We start from the raw sequence: 19,301 nt of genomic DNA on the forward strand, positions 1-19,301 counted from the left end.
TCACAATAAAAGCCACATTTATCGTCTTCTCTTTTTCATGACATTTTAGACAGTCTTTTGGAAGTTACAAGTGAGCAAGAAAGGTAGGAGGGAAATTTTGCCTTCAAGCTATACAAAGTTATTACTAAGAAGGACAAGACAGCTATGACTGGTCTGTGACAAATACTGCACGAGAAACAGAATGAACTGTTCATACAGCTATCGGCACAGCCTCTGGGCATTTTCTATTCAATTTGATTCAGATCGAATTACTTATTGCAGACTATTTCAAAATAGGATGTTGAAACTAAATGATGTATGATAGAAGTGTGGATCACCAGTCCTGTTTTCTGTACAGAATAATAATAATCCTTGCATTTGATATAGCGCCTTATCACATCTGCGAGATGTCTCAAAGCGCTTCACAGGATATACCCTGAAGTGAATTGACTGTATTTTGTAGGCGGAAGTGTCAGCAGCCAATTGTACACAGCCACTAACCTAACCTTTCGTGGATAGGTTAGAACAGGTTAGAATAAAGTGTTTGATGTTCTTAGGGGGTTGGGGGGAGATTATCCCCAGATACTATGAGCTATCCCTTTGCATATCATTGACCAATTGGCTAAAACATGTGACCTTGTGAAACTGAAGAGTTACTCACACAATCATATAGTTCCTGGTAGGAAGCCTCATTGAGCTGTCCTCCAGCAGTGAGTGTCTTCTCCCTACATAGGTCAAGAGCATTGTGTGATAAGACTTAGGGTTTGATGCTGAGTTTTAATGTGTTTTTCTCAGTTCAAAATATTCATGGATTAACTGGAGTGTGACATGTGGGCGGAATTGTTCCATCTGTTTACTTTTCCTTCCTGTAATGTTTCTCTGACTTTGAGATGATGTGTTGTGTCGTTCCTCACTCCCTATGGTCTGGCCACAGGTGGCTAAGCTTTCAACCACCCTGTTGTGACCACTTTTGCAACGCTGACAAAATCACAAGATCACAAGATTATTGGTTTGGATGAAGAAGCCCACTTCAACCCATCTAATCTTGTCTTTCCTGAACACCCACCCTTAGCTAACTCTCATTACAGCATCAGGCTACTTTTTTAAACGAGTCCCAATGTCATGTCCTCAGGCAACCATGTGCACATTAAAGAAAAACACAGGTTAAGAGAGAATAAAGTTGAGGGATTTGGGGGAAAATGCCTAGATATGGGACTAGGGTTAGCATCTAAGATGGGCATTTGTGTGGAGTGTAAAAAACGGCCAGACTGGATAGGCTGAATGGCCTGTTTCTTTTAAGTGCTCCGAGACGTTGCCCAACGAAGTTGTTGTTGTTTCTGAGCCGTACCTTCTAAGAATCTATAAAACTCTGAAAAACCTTTATTTTTAGCTAACTTCCCCCACGTTCTCGTATTGCCCAGCAATTACCCTTCCCCATTGTGTGTGTGTGTGTGTGTGTGTGCCTTGTGTGTGTAGGTGGGGGTGTGTGGTGGCTGTTCATCTAATGTTCTTTCTCAGTCAAACAATTTCCCTTCCTGTCATGTCTCCGTATAACCGCTGTGATACCTGAGGATTGATGCTTCAATCAAAAAAAAGCAAATTGCACATGTATTTAAGGAGTAATAGACATACAAGTGTGGTAGCCAAGTAATTGAGGAATGACTGCGAGCAACTTTGATTGAAGGACAAATCTATTAAGTTGACGCCTTCAATCAAAGCTGCCTGTCATCAATTACCTCCTGCTGTTTACTGACGTTTTCCGATTTGTTTCGGAAAACTATTAAGTGAACGTTAACAGATGTCGGCTGGCAGCAGCACTGAGAGGCTTTGCCTAGTGTTCTTTAAAAGAACGAATGGGATTATTTTTTTCAACTAGGAAATGAACAAAAGTGTCAACAACAGCAACAAGTTACATTTGCACAGCCTCTTTCATGTCAGGAGGATGTACCACGGCGCTGGACCATCAAGGATTCGAGGGCAAAGATGCAGTTCAGAGTCTCGACAGTGAAGGAATGGCAAAATATGATCGTGTTATAACAGGTGAGAATTATCAAGGCCTCGTGCAAGCCAGCTACAATGTTGGGACGGTCAACACGACAGCTACTGAGTCTCGAAACGTTGAGAAGTATCTTCTAGCAGTGCGCGCATAATCGAGTGAAATTTATGGTGTTTCGTGATCCGTTCCTTGTATTAGGAAATAATATTAATATTAATGCAGACACAATGAGTCGATAGGCCTTCTTGTGCATCATAAGTTGCTGTGATTCTTTCTATTCTATGCATTTGATAATCCTTGCATATCATCTCTTTCAGTCAGGAGCATTTGTCTCAAAGCGCTTCACGCCACTTTACTGTCAAATATAGTGACTGTGATTTCTATTCTACACGCATTCAATTTCTAAATGTATTGCCACATTCAGAGATGTTCCACAGTACTCCTGAAAGTCACTTCACTCCAAGCAAATACCTGGAGTGAAACTGAGATCTAGGTATATCCTCGGACCGTGCTAGGTTAATTGTTCTCACCCTGGTCACCAGTGACTGTGCTACAATTACAATACATGTTAATAATATAATAATCCTTGCATTTGATATAGCGCATGACTTTGAGACGTCTCAAAGCTCTTCACAGAATATACTGTAAAGTGAATTGACTGCATATTTTGTGGATGAATCACGGCAGCCAATTGCGCACAGCCGCGTCCCACAAACAGTCGTGGATTGAAGTGACCAATTTACTATTATTTTTTTTGAAGGGATTATTGCCCCAGAAAAACAATCCTCCAATTGCCTAACAACTGGGTTCCTACTTACTGCTAGGGGAAGAGGTGTGTGGAGTAAAGAAACTTGCCCAACATTTCGCCCTGCCCGGGAATTGAACCCAGTCTCTCGCTTGCGAGGCGAGTGCTCTTCATAAACATCACACATATTTAGTGACTTGCACGTCGAGGGGACGTCTCAGTGGTTTCTGGAATACAGAAGGGAAAAATCAGACAAGTTTCCTGTTTCTGATTTCAACAATCCAGTGACTCTCTCCCGCCTTGCAGAGCATCTGGGGGACCTCTCAAGTTCTGATGCCCACCGTAGTCAAATAGCTCAAACATTTCTCATTTGAGGGCTCACCCTTGACAAAGGGGCACTGAGACAAGATGCCATTATTACTGCAGCTCCCCACAACCAACACAACACACTCAGAGGAAGAGGGAGGAAAAACTGGAAAGGACAAACAAATTACATCAAGAGTGTTTTCATGTTATGGGTTCAAGTGTTCAGGGACGTGAGTTGCGACAGAACATTAATTCAACCGTGACCTCTAACAGTTGTCAATGAGAGAATAGTTTTTTTCTCTCTCTCCGTAAAGAGCAGTAAAACAGCTCAACTGATGGCAATGAATCTCAGCAGAAATAAGGCTCACTCGGGTAAAACAGATCTGTCACGGGATAAATCAATGCGCTGTATCACGGGTCAAATGCGCGATCGGATTATTTATATGAAAACCTTGCTCATATCAATGCGTTTTGGTGTAAATTTGGTGGTAAGTTCACGGCTGCGTATTGTAACAAATGTACTCATTTAGAAATGATTTCCAGACAATCAATTTAATGAATACATTCATAGTGACACACAGGCAACAAAACCTTTAATGAATAACATTAAACAGAAATGAACTCACAGGGGAGTAAGCACGGGAAGTCTTAATAATGTATTATAAAATTCGGTCTCCCATGAAACATAGTAATAAATAATTCTGAATGGATGTATGTGTGTGTCTTTAAGTCCCATCAGAGTACTCAATTCCCACCTTGACACCACTTCAGTCAAAAAGCTCAGAATTATGTATATCCATCAAATTATTAATTGATCTAAGATCAAAGACTCACGTTATACTAATTCACACTTACCATACAAACCATTGATACAAATTTCATCTAAAGGCTCATTTACATTACTTTTAAGAGCAACTCTACAGCTATATTTTGTCCTGCGTTACTCCTGAGTTGAGATATAAAACATTCGTCTGTTTGTGAATGTTTATTTACAGTAAAAGGCATTCTAACCATCACAATCTGGGATCTGTGCCATTCCCTGCTCCTTTCAACTCTCTCTCTCTCTCTCTCTCTCTCAGTAATTTCTTTTGAAAGACAGCCAACTAATGTTCCTGTTATTTGTTGATCCGAAGAGTTAAAATGAACCCGTGTCACAGAGCAGTGAGCAGTTTGGTGAGGGGAACACTGAGATCGGGGATATCTTCACTGCTTTCATTTGTCACGACGATGATCTTCAGATGATCTAAGATGATTTTCAGTCGTTTCCATGAAACGTGTAGTTGGCTGTGAGTTATTTCGTCAATCAGACAGCGAACTTGGAGAGAAATTTCAGAGAGATCTGATAAAAACGCACTAGATTTTGAGAACAAGATCTACTAGATGTGCTGGGAAAGATATAGAAAATCAATAACAGTGCATGAAGTTAGACTGGGATCTTTATAGCGACACTGAGCATATCCTGACAACGTTTAATAATGATATAAATGAGGAGGATTCTCCAGTGTTGGTGGAATGGGCCAGTGAGCACCTATTAGACAAAGTAGGTCTCTTTCAGCTTGAAAGGAGACTCAGAGAGGATCTCATAGGGATTTTAAAGAAACTAAATATTTTTAGGTATGTCGAGACAACAAAAGACCTCCTAATCCCCTACAACCTGTCCGCTGCCTCCAATCAGCGGGCTCCAGCCTGCTTCATGCTCCCATCATGCCCGCTCCACTATTGGCAGGCAGACCTTCAACCGCTCTGCTCCCACCCTCTGGAACTCCATCCCACAGTCCCTCTGTCTTACCTCCAACTTTGCTTCCTTCAAGATCCGTCTCAAGACCCTCCTCTTCAACCATGCCTTCGGTCACCCTCCTACCCTTACCCTGCTCTCCACCACTCCTGATCCCAATTACCAGCTCGGGTGCAGATCCCTGACTGTTCAGCGCCTTGGGACGTCCTCCTGACGTGAAAGCCGCTGTACGAATGTAATTTATTGTTGTCGGATACAGGTTTAGGGTTGTAAAGGGCAATTTCAGGTCAGGCACCAGGAAGTATTTCTTTACCAGAAGATAATTAACAGTTGGAATGTGTTACCAGGAAGGGTGAACTATTTAAAAATTGCTTGATGCTGAGATGAGAGTTGGTAGAGTGAATATTCTGGACGATAATAATAATAATAACAATAATAATCCTTGCATTTGATATAGCGCTTTTCACGTCGGGAGGACGTCCCAAAGCGCTTCACAGAACACACTGTAAAGTGAATTGACTGTATATTTGTGGGCGAACGCGGCAGCCAATTGCGCACAGCAATGTCCCACAAACAGTCGTATGGATTGAAAATGACCAATTTGTTATTGTTTTTGGTTTTGGAGGGATTATTATTAGGCTCTGTGTGGAGTAAGGAAACTTGCCCAAGGTTTCGCCCTCTGCCTGGAAGTGAACTCAGGTCTCTCACTTGCAAAGCGAGTGCTCTAACCACTGAGCTACAGGACTCCAATGATGAGACCAGGTGGGACAATGGACCTTCTTCATTAAAACTTCTTTGGTGATCTTGTGATATACCTAAAGTCATCTCTACTCTGCCCCATAATGTAACTCCTCTGTCTTTTTGCCTTGTTACATGAAGGCAGAAATTGACTGACTGACACTTCCTATTTACTGCTAGGTAAACAAAGGCTTATTATGATGCAGGTTGGTGTTAATTTCAGTACTCTTTGCCCGTGAGTTGAGTGTCTAACAGGTGAAATTCTCCTTTTCCCAAGCCATGTGATGAGGCTATCAATTGAGCAGCTCATTTGGGTTGAATTACCCAGATATGAGCATCTTACTCACTCAACTGACCAGCAATAGGCATGGTCATCTGTGAAGTAGTTTACACTACTGCTCATTATAACAAAATAATAATAATAATCCTTGTAATTGATAAAGCGCTTTATCACATTTTTGAAACGTCTCAAAGTGCTTCACAGAATATACTGCAAAGTGAATTGTCTGTGTATTTTGTGGCCGATGATATGTCCCTTATAAAAGGGATATCATCTCCCCTTGCATACCTTGATTTAAAACATTCTTTGTGTCTTTGTGTGGTGACAGCGAATAAAGCTACAACTGAAATGAATCATTACTCAGGTCGAAAGCTTGAATTATCTTTCTTTCGTTTAACTTTTGTTTCTAACAGAAGTCACAGAAAGATGCCTATCATGAATGACTTTGTGCTTTATTGATATCTCTAATTCCATCTAATAAGCAACAATATTTACACTGAGTTACGTTTCCCAGATGCACAACAGAAAATAGGTTAGGTTTTGACTCCTCCAAAGAGCCTCCTTAAGAGACAAAAGGGCAAACAATTATTGAAGGAATGGCTCTCAAAGGCTGATATCACCGGTCTGACATCTCCAGAACGTTAAATGTTTATCTGATCGGTTGTGCTGTCGCTGCAACAAGCAGTTACTGAGTAGGACTGCGGGAGTGGAGCTCGCCCGGGCAGATCACAAAGAGATATGGATTTAACATACATGAGTGCGGAAGAGAGCATTTGTCAGTGCAAACAATGACATTATTTATGATCATTTAAGCTTTTGTGCTATTATCTATAGTCAAATTCTCGCCAGACCCTTTATCTCCCTAGTTTCTGCTGTTACAGGCATCAGTTTAATAGTCCCTTTTTCACACCTGCATGCTAAAGGCATTAATAATAATCCTTGCGTTTGATATAGCCCCTTATCACGTCAAAATGTCTCAGAAAGCTCTTTCTGAGTGTAGTGACTGTGCATTTGCAGGTAAATGTAGCAGCCAATCTGAGCACAGCAACATCCAACAAACAGCCAAAGGGTAAATGGCCAATTAATGGAGGTTTGTTGGCCAGGGAAAATCTCCCTGTTCTGTTTGAATGTCCATCTCCCTTTTAATATGTTTCATATGTTCACCTCCACAAGCCAGGAAATGAACTTTCGTTGCATAACCGATTTAGGAATAGAGGTGCACTGAGGCGATTCCCAGCTTAGTAGCAAGTACACAGCGAGCTGCAGATGTGGGCAAATTGGACAAAAAAGGAAGATGAAAAGAATGTTAAGCAGAGGGGGAAAGAGGAGACAGAGAGATGCGAGTTAAATACACGGGGTATGGGGGGAAAAAGAGGCAGGTAAATGGGACTGAAAGGATTGCTCTTGAGGGAGATGGCACAGACACGATAGGCTGAATGGCCTTGTTCTGTGCGATAAATTTCATGGTTCTTTAATAATAATGCTTATATTTGATATAGAGCCTTATCACGTCTTCGAGACGTCTCAAAGCACTTCACAGAATATACTGTAAAGTGAGTTGACTGTATATTTGTGGGCAAAACGAGCAGCCAATTGCGCACAGCAGCGTCCGACACTCAGTCGTGGATTGAAGTGACCAAACTATTATTGTTTTTTTTAAGGGATTATTATCCATGGAAAGCGATCTGCCAATCGACTAACAACTGAGTTCCTACTTACTGCTAGGTGAACAAGGTGCATGGAGTAAGGAAACTTGCCCAACGTTTCGCCCTTATCAGGAATCCAAGTCTCTCGCTTTCGAGGCGAGTGCTCTAACCACTGAGCTACAGGACTCCACTATGAGTTATCTTCTCTCTTTTTGTTCCTCCCTTTCTTACCCTGCTACACGCTTTCAATCCCTTGGCACAAACAAATCAGAAATGTATCATTCCCGGCCCAGACTCCTACCATGAAGGTAACCTGCCAGGGACAAGGAGAAATTAGTGTTGCTAAACTAGTGAAGTGCCTGTGAAGTATAGGCAGTGTAACTGCAATTTATCAGTGTCCCTGACTAAAGAAGAAGTTAATTATTCCATTACTTATCCAGTTCGCTCTCTTTTTAGCTTTCCTCTTCACTCCAAAAAAGCCTTAAAAGTTTCCATGTTAATACTTAACGTGCTGGCAGGAGTGGGTGGGGAGGGAGGGGGAGAGATGGTTGGAAACGGAGAAGGACAATTAAGATAACAATGAGACATATTAATCTTTTGTGATTTGAGCGATTTGGCAAAATCGAGCACAATTTTTTTTTAGCAAAACAAAAACACCTTGGATTATTTTTGTATTTAAGAATTTTTTTTTGTGCATCTGGGACGATGGTCAGATGGAGTGGGTCAGCTTTAACCATGAAGGGTTATCAGTGGCACTGTCCGTGCAAAATTCTCCATATTGTTCATTAGCCTCTTTAGTCTTTGTGTGTGTGTATGCATGTGGGTGAGGTGGGGGAGGGTGGGGGGGGGATAGAGTGGGGGGAGGAGGAGGAGGGAAGTCTATTTGCCTTTCCAGAACATTTGGCACAGAACATCTTCACAACAGTTATTAAATAAACTGCTACCATCAAGGCCTTTAGCGCGCAAATCATCCCGCTTATCATCCCAGAGCCACCACGTCACTGAAGCAAGTCAATAAGCTTCATCCGGAGGGAAAGTATGGCGTATCGCTGTGGTAATTGTAATCAGGACACACCTTTTGCACCAGTCTATAGTCCGTGCTGTAAAAGGAGATGTAGATACATATAACCTTAAAGGGCTTTGAGCAGATCCAGGACACGTGGCTTTGAGTCTGCTCCTGGTAGCAAGTCTTTGACGGGTCGTAATTACACAGCGCCGTCTTCTTGGCCCTATCGATCTTCTCGTACTCCACGCGACAGTTAAATATTTTCGAATCTTTGGCGTCGATCGCTGTCTGTTGCGCCAGGTCGAACTCCACCGTTTTTGTCGGGGGGACGAGGCTGACCGATATGTTGCCCTGGCCGGTCGAGTTGTGGCGGAAATACACGCTGAAGGTCCCGTTGCCGTGATCCACGATTTTACCCGTGATCAACAGGTTTAGTTTGACGGTTTTGATGTTCGAGTAAAAATCGCCCCAGCCGAACATTTTCTTGAATTTTCCGGTCTTAACAATCGGCCTCCTCTTGATCCTGGTGTGGGATTCCTCCCGCTGATCCGAGCCATTCCCCAGCCAATCCCAGATATCCTGTTCAGAGTAAGAGTTCGGCGACGTGTACGGAAATCCCAGGAGAGTGGTGTTCCCGGCTCCGGGCACTGTTTGTAACATCCACTGACTCAGAGCCGAAGCTTTGCTGCCTTTCGTTAACGCATGTTTCGGAGCGCTCTCGGTCTCGCTGTGCTTCACGCCTTGGGTTCCGTCGGACGCGTTTCCTTGCCCAACAGCGACCTTTGGAGGGGAAGTAAAAAGGAGAAGGTTTCATATCCAAAGCAAACTTGGACGCGTACAATCCACAGAATGTCCCAGCTCTTAACGGGGCATCGTAAAAATAAATAATAATAATTTATTGGTTTATAATAATTTGGTCACTTCAATCCACCACTGTCTGTAAGACACTGCTGTGTGCAATTGCCTGCCACGTTTTGCCCACAAACCATACAGTCAATTCACTTTACAGTATACCCTGTGAAGCGCTTGAGACGTTTCTAAGACGTGATAAGACATTATATCAAATGCAAGGGTTATTATATATTATTATTACTCCCTGAACGCAACCAAGCTTTGGCATAGCCTTCACTAAGCTCTGACTCTGACTGATTAATACTGACAGCCTTATAAGAACTTAACATAAGTGCATTTGGCTCATTGAAGGTCAACCTCCGGACCATTAACTGTCTCATCATGGTACCCACTCATGGTTTGAATAAGCCCTCTATCCCCTCTTGTGCTTTGTTTGCTACATTATTCCACACGTTTATCACACTTTCACTAAAGTATTTTGTGACGTCTGCACCCTTTCTCTAAACTGCCTTCTTTCCAGACTGTAAAGCATCATTTTCTTTATCCTTTTATCAGAGCTCGTTGCCCCTGTACTTGGAATCAATTATCTTCCTCTTTATTGCATCCTTTTTTTTTCGCTGCAAGGATTTTTCTCTTGTGGCACGGTGATCGAAGCAGAACTTGGCTTTGCAAATGAAGTGTGACCAGCGAGCACTCCAAAGCCTAAGCATAGCTCCGCTGACGTTTACTCAATCCCTTCGGCTCTGTATCCAGTATTCTGTCCACTGCGTTAATTGTGAGCCAAAGCTCTGATGGCTGAGGTGGTCCTAACGGGACTGGTGCCCCTGCTGTGCCCTTACCTTTTACTTCTTAATTAATCGCTTCACCACATTTCGCAGACATTGAAAGCGACATGTCCACTGATAACCCCAGGTCCCTATCTAGGTCCCCCTGCTCTAAACCTATTCTGTTCATTATTGTGCGCCAATGAGCAGGGATTATATCTACCAAAGTCAAGTTTCTTTTGCGAAAAAGAGATTTTTGTTTCACGCAGAGTTGTTCGAATATGGAATAATAGCCCTGCCAAGTAAGGTGGTGGAGGTAGAGGCCATTGTGGGTTCCAAAGGGAAGTAGACAGGTATATATATATATGTAAGACAGAGGCTTGAAGGAGATGTGGGGATAGGGCAGGGCAGTGGGATTGAATGAACCACTTGCTCCATGATCTGATCCAGACCCAATGGGCCGAACGGCCTCCTTTTTTGGGGTGTAGATTTCTATTATTTCAGGATTTGTCTTTCCAATTGCAGAACCAATCCATACCTGTAGCTCAGTGGTTAGAAGCATTCGCCTCGCAACCGAGAGACCTGGATTCGAATACCGGCAGGGCGAAACCTTGGGCAAGTTTTCTTGCTCCACAAGCCTGATAATAATCACTCAAGGAAATAAATAAAATAATAATTTGGTCACTTCAATCCACGACCATGGGACACTTCTGTGTGCAATTGGCCCCCACGTTTCGCCCACAAATATACAGTTAATTCACTTTACAATATATTCTGTGAAGTGCTTTGAGACTAGAAGACATGAAAAGCGCTATATCAAATGCAAGGATTATTATTACCTCTTATTACATCATCTGTCTCCTCTGATCTGCTTACATTTTTGGGGGGGGGGGTGGTGGTAGGGGGAGGCGTGGCAGCCGGGTGTCTGACATACGCGGAAACCATCACTCTGCTTAAAAGTATCCCAACCCTCTTAGATACTTTGCGTCATACAACTTTCACCATTTCACAGTTTGGTTCCAATATCCCACTTGATTTATCTGATTGGAACCGATCAGAATCTGAAGGGTGTGCATTGTGCCTCTCGTCCAGTTCCCACCTCTGATTTTTATGAGGCTTTTAGTTGAATTATAATCTCTATTTACTTTTTATTTGATATTTTGTTGGACTACGTCTTCAGCTCGATCAGCTTCGAGTCGCAGCTGCTATAAAAAGTACATATATCTTCCCACAGTGAGATCCTGAACGCGCACAACTCAACACTCCATCAGCTGCCGCTTTGTAACAATGAACAGCTTTGTGTGAAATGAAGCCTAAAGTACAAAGTGTCGTACGGGAAGCTTTGCTGCTTCCTCTACTGTTGCAGACAATATTAAACGGCGCACATGAAACCTCACTGGGAATGGGTGGGCTGTCTGGTTATTGATAAGTACTTCACAAATATATTCCATTAGACACCCAGAAATATTAATCTTGCGAAATGAAGAAAATAGCATTTCTCCAGCAAGGAAATATCACCATTCAAAGACGTTGTAATATTTCCCCCCCCACCCCACCACCTCATGTTAAAATCAATAGTCGTTTTCAGTCAGTGGAATTTGGGGAATTTGACTGCCAATCTGTGGCAGTCGTTGTGACTTTGGATTGTAGACTGAGTTCAGGAAATCTTTTGATTCGCTTTATAAAGAACAGGTTAGTTGAGAAACAGGAACAATGATATCTCTCCTGAAGCTAGGACATTGCTGCGCGCAATTGGCTGCCGCACACAAAATGCACAGTCACCACGCTTTACAGTATGTTCTGTGAAGCGCGTTGAGACGCCTCGACGATGTGATCAGGCACTATGTTAAATGCAATTATTATTATTATTCCTTTGGTGGTTGAGTGAAGTCGCTGCCTCTTGTGAGTGGGTTTGCCTTTGCCTGTTCAGACGGCTTTTGGCATTGCTCAAAAGACATGGGAGTTTCTCTCTCTCCCGGTTCCCTGGCCAACAATCCCCCAAGGTAAATAAAAATTGGTCACTCACTTCATGGTTGTTTGTCAAACATTGCTGTGTGCAAATTGGTTGTCTCCTTCACCTCGAAAATACAGTCACTACACTTTACTACATTATGAAGTGCTTTGAGACAAGCTCCCAACGTGAAAGGTGCTACAACAACAACAACTTGCAATTTCATAGCTCCCTTCATGCAGGGTAGCATCTCGGAGCACTATATAAACTGCCACAATGATTATTACAGAGATGTGGGCAAGGATGCCTGAAAAGCCAGACCTCAGTACATCGAGGAGAGCAGTGAACCAAATAAACTGAACAAGAAATATACCTTTGACACGTTTAAATGCAGCAGTAGGATATCTCTGTTCCTGACACAGACGCATCAAAGCTAATAAAAATCCAATATGCAAAACTGCTATTAATATTTAACAACTTTGCCACCAATCTATCCTTTATTTACCGAGGGTAAAGCACAAGAAGAGAGTCCGGGATTAAGGCTGGCGGCAGATCCCATGGTATTTTGAGATGTCGGGTGCAATTTAAATAGATGGCAAGCCTTCGTGTTTCATTAACCATTTCACTCCCACAGCTGCTGAAACGTCATTCCATTTATTACATTCTTTCAATTCTTTTGCCTTCCTAACTCCCATCAGCAAAACAACAGCAACAACTTACATTTATAATAATAATAATAATCCTTGCATTTGATATAACGCTTTTCACGTCTTCTAGACGTCCCAAAGTACTTCACAGAATATACTGTAAAGTGAATTGACTGTATATTTGTGGGCGAACGCAGCAGCCAATTGCGCACAGCAATGTCCCACAAACAGTCGTGGACTGAAAATGACCAATTTATTATTGTTTTGGTTTTGGAGGATTATTATTAGGCTCTGTGTGGAGTAAGGAAACTTGCCCAAGGTTTCGCCCTCTGCCTGGAATTGAACTCAGGTCTCTCGCTTGCAAAGTGAGTGCTCTAACCACTGAGCTACAGGACTCCACTACAGGGCCCTTCACGCAGGGTAGCGTCCAGGAGTGCTTATTATTTTAACACAACATCTCAAGTACAAATAGTCTGTGTGTGTATGTGGGTGTGAGTGTGGGTGTGAGTGAGAGAGAGTTACAGATAGTACAATGCACCATTCTACATAACTGCAATTTTTAATATGAAGATGTTATTGCCAGGATGTGTGTGTGAAATGCACCACAATGCGGCTCTGTCTGAAATAAATTGACACAAATTTCTTATTCTCTGCTCTCAGGCGGTGTGGCCAAGTTGCCTGGACAAGGCAAAACAAATAATAATAATTTGGCCACTTCAATCCACCAAGGCACGGTTGAGGACACAAGTCCTTGGACAGAACTTGAAGGAGGCAAGAGAGGGGGTGAGGCGGGGGGATTGTGGGATGGAGTTCCAGAGTGCGGGGGAGCAGAGATGCTGAATGCCCGACCGCCAATGATGGGGCAGGAGGTGCAGGTGACCTGGAGCAGGCTGGTGTCCGCTAAGCGGAGGGAACAGTTGGGCTGATAAGGGGTTAGGTGATCAATGCCACAGTGAGCACTTCTATAACAGAATGAAGGTCCCATCTCCATCAGAGGGGATGGGTGGAGAGTTTGGGGTGGGGGGGGCGGGTGGGGGGGTGCAGACAGAGAGAATGGCCCCACAACAAACACATGGCAACATGACTGACTTATATTTCTACCAGTCGCAGGTTTGTTTCAACGTACGTTGACAAGAGGAGATGTTTCCTCGGATACACTCCACTCATAACCATTGAAGCCGATACACTAGAGGAAATCTACCAGTCCACGATTGACCGCAGAGAATTCTAGTCTGCTTAACCAAGAGGCAGAAAGAATATAGCTGTCAGATGACAAGAGCAGCGCAGGTATGTTGCGTTAGCTCAGCTGATGAGGCTCGTTAGTCAGCAGATGCCAGGACACCAGCTAAAAGTCTTATCCTTCCAGGTTCTATAAGTAAACACGTCACTACTACGCACAACCTGGCTCAGTTGGTAGCACTCGTCTTAGAGTCAGAAGGCTGTGAGTTCCAGCCCCCACGTCAGGACTTTGAACTCCCAGTCCAGGTTGGCACTTGAGTGCAGTGATTGGGAGAGCGAGGGCTGAATTGCTGGAGATACTATCCTTTGGATGAAGCGTTAAACAGTCTGCCTGTTTTAAGGGGGAACGTTAAAGATCCCAGCGGCACTATTCGAAAAGCAAATGGTGTTTCTACTAACTAACAATGCCCCCCAATCAAATTTGTCATGGCTGTTTGTCAGACATTGCTGCGTGCAAATTGGCTGCCATATGTGTCTACGAAATACCCAGAGCCTCCACTTTACTGTAAAATCCCGTGAAACACTTCGAGATGTTCGTGTAGAACGTCTCAAAAGTTCACCTTAACAGGACTGTTACATCCGTCAGCAGCGGAGTCAAACATTAAGCACAGAGGGTAACAGTTTCGTCCGGTTGTGCGATGCTTTCACAAGGCTACGTCTTCCAGCACTGACAGCTGGCTAGACTTCTTCCAGGCACAAACCAGCTGTTTTGTCAAAGCATAATGAAGCCTGCTGATAATGGTCGCCATCTGGCCTGGCGTTCACCTGATGGTCTCTTTCTACCCGAGATCTGATCAACGTAGATACCTTGGGGGTGGATGTGGGTAGGTGGGGGGGGGGGGGGGGGAAGTGACTGACTGAAGCCAGGTTGCACAAACTGAAGCACCAGATGTCACCCAGTCATTCAGTTAATGAGTCCCCCGTCTTTTTGGCTTTTTGTCTGTGCCACGAAATGTGGTTTGGCTTCCAGGCAAACATAGCTTTTCGATGGGCAGCCAAAACTGTCCCGGCTGGACACGGTGGAGATTTCTCCTGTGGTGCGGATTTTGTAAATCAGTCATTTTCTCTCTCCCACCAACACTCATTGATTTTAAGCTTCTGGAACCTGCCGGTGTTTTCGAATGCTCCATTGCCTCCATTCCATTTATTTATTTGTTTCCCGGATAATTTGTCAACAACAACAATTTGCATTTACACAGCTTCTTTCACACGAAATAATGTCCTGGAAAGCTGCACAGTGAAGGGAGCACGGAGAGGCAGTAGAGTGGGGAGATTACCATAGGCGTGGGGGGAAGAGATTCTTGCGCCATTATTGCCATTACTCAGCCATTATTGCGTCCTGGTTAAAGCAATCCGAGATGCCACATTATCGGATGGGAGCTACATAAATGCAATGAGTCGTCGTTGGTGTTGCAAAACAGGACTGAAAGACAAATAGGGTGGGGAGGGGTGGGACAGAAGGTTAGTGGGCGATAAAGGGTAGGGTGCCCTTTCGGGTGGGTGTTTGAGATCCCATGAAACGATATGAAAAGAGAAGGATGATTTCCTGGTGTCCTGTCCAACAATTCCATCAGAAAAAATAATGTGGCCTTCACTGTCACAGCTATGTGCGGGACATTGCTGTGTGCAAATTAGCTGCTCTGAAATACACAGTCACTAGACTTCACAGCAAAAAAAACCCAAAAACTTCATGCAAGCCTTATTATACTTATACAAATACAGACGTCGCTGGAAACACGCAACAGGGCAAGCAGCATTCATGGAGAGAGGTAAACGAGTTTTGGGTCAATGACCTTTTTGTCAGGACTTGTTCTGTTCCAGGTACTTTTCGCTACCATATTCGCTGTTATGGACCGCGAGTTATTCTGCTCCAGTCACTAAAGTTAGTAAATGTGTCTATTTGCCACAGCTGTACTGTCTTTTTATACGACCGTTTACTTCAGCATGTTAACAGTGCAAAGCTGTGCTAATTTAATGCAGCTTTCCAGTTATTTACAAGGAACATTTTCTCTAACCCACATCTCGTCCACATCAACAAATTTGTCATCAACTGAATGAACGGAGCACAGTAACCGCAATGTGTTAACCTCAATCTCACACGACGACCCTGTATTTAAACCAGCTTGACATTGCCAATTCCCTCACCAACCAGCCTTATTGCGTTTGAATGAGATTGCCAATTCCGTGTTGAACTGTGAGCCGTACGGTTTCTGTGGATTCGTAGCGATCAGAATCTGGATTGAGACTAACTCAATTTATTTAACACTGAACGCCTCCAGTCAACAAGTAGCAGAGGCTTTATTGCATTACTGTGTGGAGTCCTGTAGCTCAGCGGTTAGAGCAGTCATGGAGTCTTGTAGTTCAGTGGTTAGAGTATTCGCTTCGCAAGCGAGAGACCTGGGTTCAATTCCCTGCAGGGCAAAACCTCGGGTAAGTTTCATTTCTTCACACGCCTGATAATAATCCCTCAAAAAAGAATTATAATTTGGTCCATCAATCCACGACTGTTTGTGGGACACTGCTGTGCATAATTGGCTGCCGCATTTCGCCCACAAATATACAGTCAATTCACTTTACAGCATATTCTGGAAGCGCTTTGAGACGTCTAGAAGATGTGAAAGCGCTATATCAAATACAAGAATTATTATTAGTTTTCAGTAGAGCACCCGCCTCGCAAGCGAGAGGACCTGGGTTGGATTCTCGGGCAGGGCGAAACGTTGGCCAAGTTTCCTTACTCCACACGCTTCTATTTACCTAGCAGTAAGTCGGAATCCGGTTGTTAGTCGATTGGTGGATCGCTTTCCGGGGGTAATAATTCCTTTAAAAAAATGTGGTCACTCAATCTATGACTGTTTGTGGGACACTGCTGTGTGCAATTGTCTGCCGCGTTTTGTGGCGTTTTGCCCAAAAAACAGTCAATTCACTTTACAGTGTATTCTGTGAAGCGCTTCGAGACGTTGAGGTCAGAATTTGGCCCAAGTGGCTGTTGTATGCGATGTCCTGCCTTTGATTGGCAGTGGGTTGTCATTCAGGGTCAGGATAAGTAACTGTGATTGACCGACTGGGCTCTGGGCTGCCAGTCAATCAGCGGGCAGGCTGTTGAGAAAGGCTAAGTGATCACGAAAAAGTACAGGCTAGTGAGTCAGTGCCTCGGGACATCCTCCCAGTGTGAAAGGCGCCATATAAATGGAACTTGTTGTCAGATTTAGCCAACTTTGGCCGACCTCAAGGTGATTGGGAGGCATGTGTGTGTGTGTTTAGGTGGTCAGTGTGTGTGTGACCACCTACACACATACACCCCACCCAATCGCTCTGCCACTGGATGGCACAAAGGGTGTGGGAGCCCACAATAAACTGGCATTACCCGAATTAATCACTGGTTGTTCAATGGCAGTTTGCGCTGCCTGAAATCACAAGGTGTCGAATCCCTGACTTGAAAGCAAACAGGCTTCAAGCTTCAATCCGAGCTTTCTAATGTCCTGACAATTGGACAATGGGAAGAGATAAGTGTCCCCGGGAGTGAACTCTTATCTGTCAGTTTAGTGAACAGAACAGCCTGAAAGAGACGTATCTGTCTGGGTAGCATGTATCTGTCTCGGGGTGGGTGGGGGTGGTTTCAGCGAGACTGTGCATTGTAGGAACTGCAATGGGGTGAATGGAAGTTATGAAACCTCATTCGAAAGCACTCAGGAGCTCCCACAGAAAGGATCTATCTGAGATTTAAAATACAGAGAGGCCATTCCCTCTGATGGGGGAAATCCAAAGCAAAGGGTCTTAGTCTTAAAATTAGAACCAGGCCATTTCAGAGTGAAACCAGGAAACATTTTTTCTACTCAGAGGGTGGTAGAAATCTGGAACTCAAATGCAAAGATTATAATAGTAATAATCCTTGCATTTGATATAGCGCTTTTCACGTCTTCTAGACGTCTCAAAACGCTTCACAGAATAGACTGTAAAGAGATATTTGTGGGCGAAATGGGCAGCCAATTGCGCACAGAGTGTCCCACAAACAGTCGTGGATTGAAATGACCAATTTATTATTTTTTTTGAGGGATTATTATCAGGGGTGTGGAGTAAAGAAACTTGCCCAAGGTTTTGCCCTGCCGGGAATCAAACCCAGGTCTTTTGCTTTCAAAGCGAGGGCTCTAACCACTGAGCTACAGGACTCCACTCCATTATTATAAAGTGCTATGTGTAGGAAATAAATATTTTCGGAACAAACTTCCTAATTTCCATAATTGGGATCATTTATATAATTATAATCCTTGCATTTGATATAGCTAACTTATCATCTCTGCATGACGTCTCGAAGAGTTCCGTGAATTATACTGTAAAGTGAATTGACTGCACATGTGGGCGAAACAAAATTAAATTTAAAATGAGGCGATTCCCGCCGGTAAGATAAGTGAGGAAGTGGAGTCCGTCGGGAAAGATCAGTGAAACACTCTTGAGGGTTCAGGTGACAAGTTTAAAGCTTAGGGGATTCAGTGATGTATCTCTATGCTTACATTACAGATTCACGCTGACTTGCCACTCTCTATTCCACAATATTATACAACAGTCTCAATAGTGCTGATCACAGTGCAAGCTGTGTTGACACAACATTAATTGAAGACGTGAGAGGCTATTATGATGTTATTACTGCTGGAAAATATCGAGCGATTTTGTTGGAAGGTAAGAACAATTGTGGAATTGTTTGCAATCTTAAAACAGTATTGACACAAGGATTAGAACAAACGTTCTAAATTCATTCACGGCTTTCCCTTTTGCGATGAATGTGAAGCTTGAATTTAATGCTCATGATCAAATCCAACTGGAATCTGAAGCTGCAACAACAACAACTTGCATTTATATAGCACCCTTCACGCAGGCTAGTGTCCTGGAGAGCTTAATGGAGACGGATAGACTTGTAGTATCAGTCTGTGCTGTGTCCGCTGATCTCAATTCGAGTGGCACTCCAGTCCCCCAAATTCCACCTAGTCTTGCCTACAAGACCATTTTACTTTGAAGTATTTTTAAAAATGCGTAATTATGTAAAACTCTTAAACGCACCTGAAAATTGAATGCCAGTTATCTTAAAAAGAAACCAGCCTGCATATTGATAATAATAATAATCCTTGCATTTGATACAGGGCCTTATCACATCGTTGAGATGACTCAAAGCGCTTCACAGGATATATTGTAGTGGATCGACTGTGTATTTGGTAGGTGAAACACGGCAGTCCAATTGAGATTGGATTTAAGAATTTTTCTGCAATTCTGTACAATCTTAACTTTTAGGATGAAGTGGGTCTTACAGTCTAAGACCAGGTGGAATTTGAAGGCCTTAGGAGAACTGCAGTTGGCATCAGAGGCTTGGCTTAGGATGAAAGAAAATCACCCAATTTTGAAGTGCCTATGTGAGTCCAGGTATTGGC

General features: G+C 43.4%; 1 protein-coding gene across 1 annotated transcript; it reads right to left on the minus strand.

Moving 5' to 3' along the window:
- Positions 1 to 8,332: 8,332 nt before the first annotated feature.
- LOC103183863 (neurexophilin-1) lies at positions 8,333 to 9,127 on the minus strand (the record flags this gene model as incomplete). The annotated part of the gene is made up of 1 exon (XM_007901578.1): positions 8,333 to 9,127. A coding segment is annotated over one exon (681 nt), but the record flags the coding sequence as incomplete, so codon positions are not given.
- Between the last annotated feature and the right edge of the window lie 10,174 nt (positions 9,128 to 19,301).

The sequence above is a fragment of the Callorhinchus milii genome, unplaced genomic scaffold (genome assembly GCF_018977255.1).
Source record: "Callorhinchus milii isolate IMCB2004 unplaced genomic scaffold, IMCB_Cmil_1.0 Scaffold23, whole genome shotgun sequence".
In the NCBI taxonomy this organism is placed as follows: domain Eukaryota; kingdom Metazoa; phylum Chordata; class Chondrichthyes; order Chimaeriformes; family Callorhinchidae; genus Callorhinchus; species Callorhinchus milii.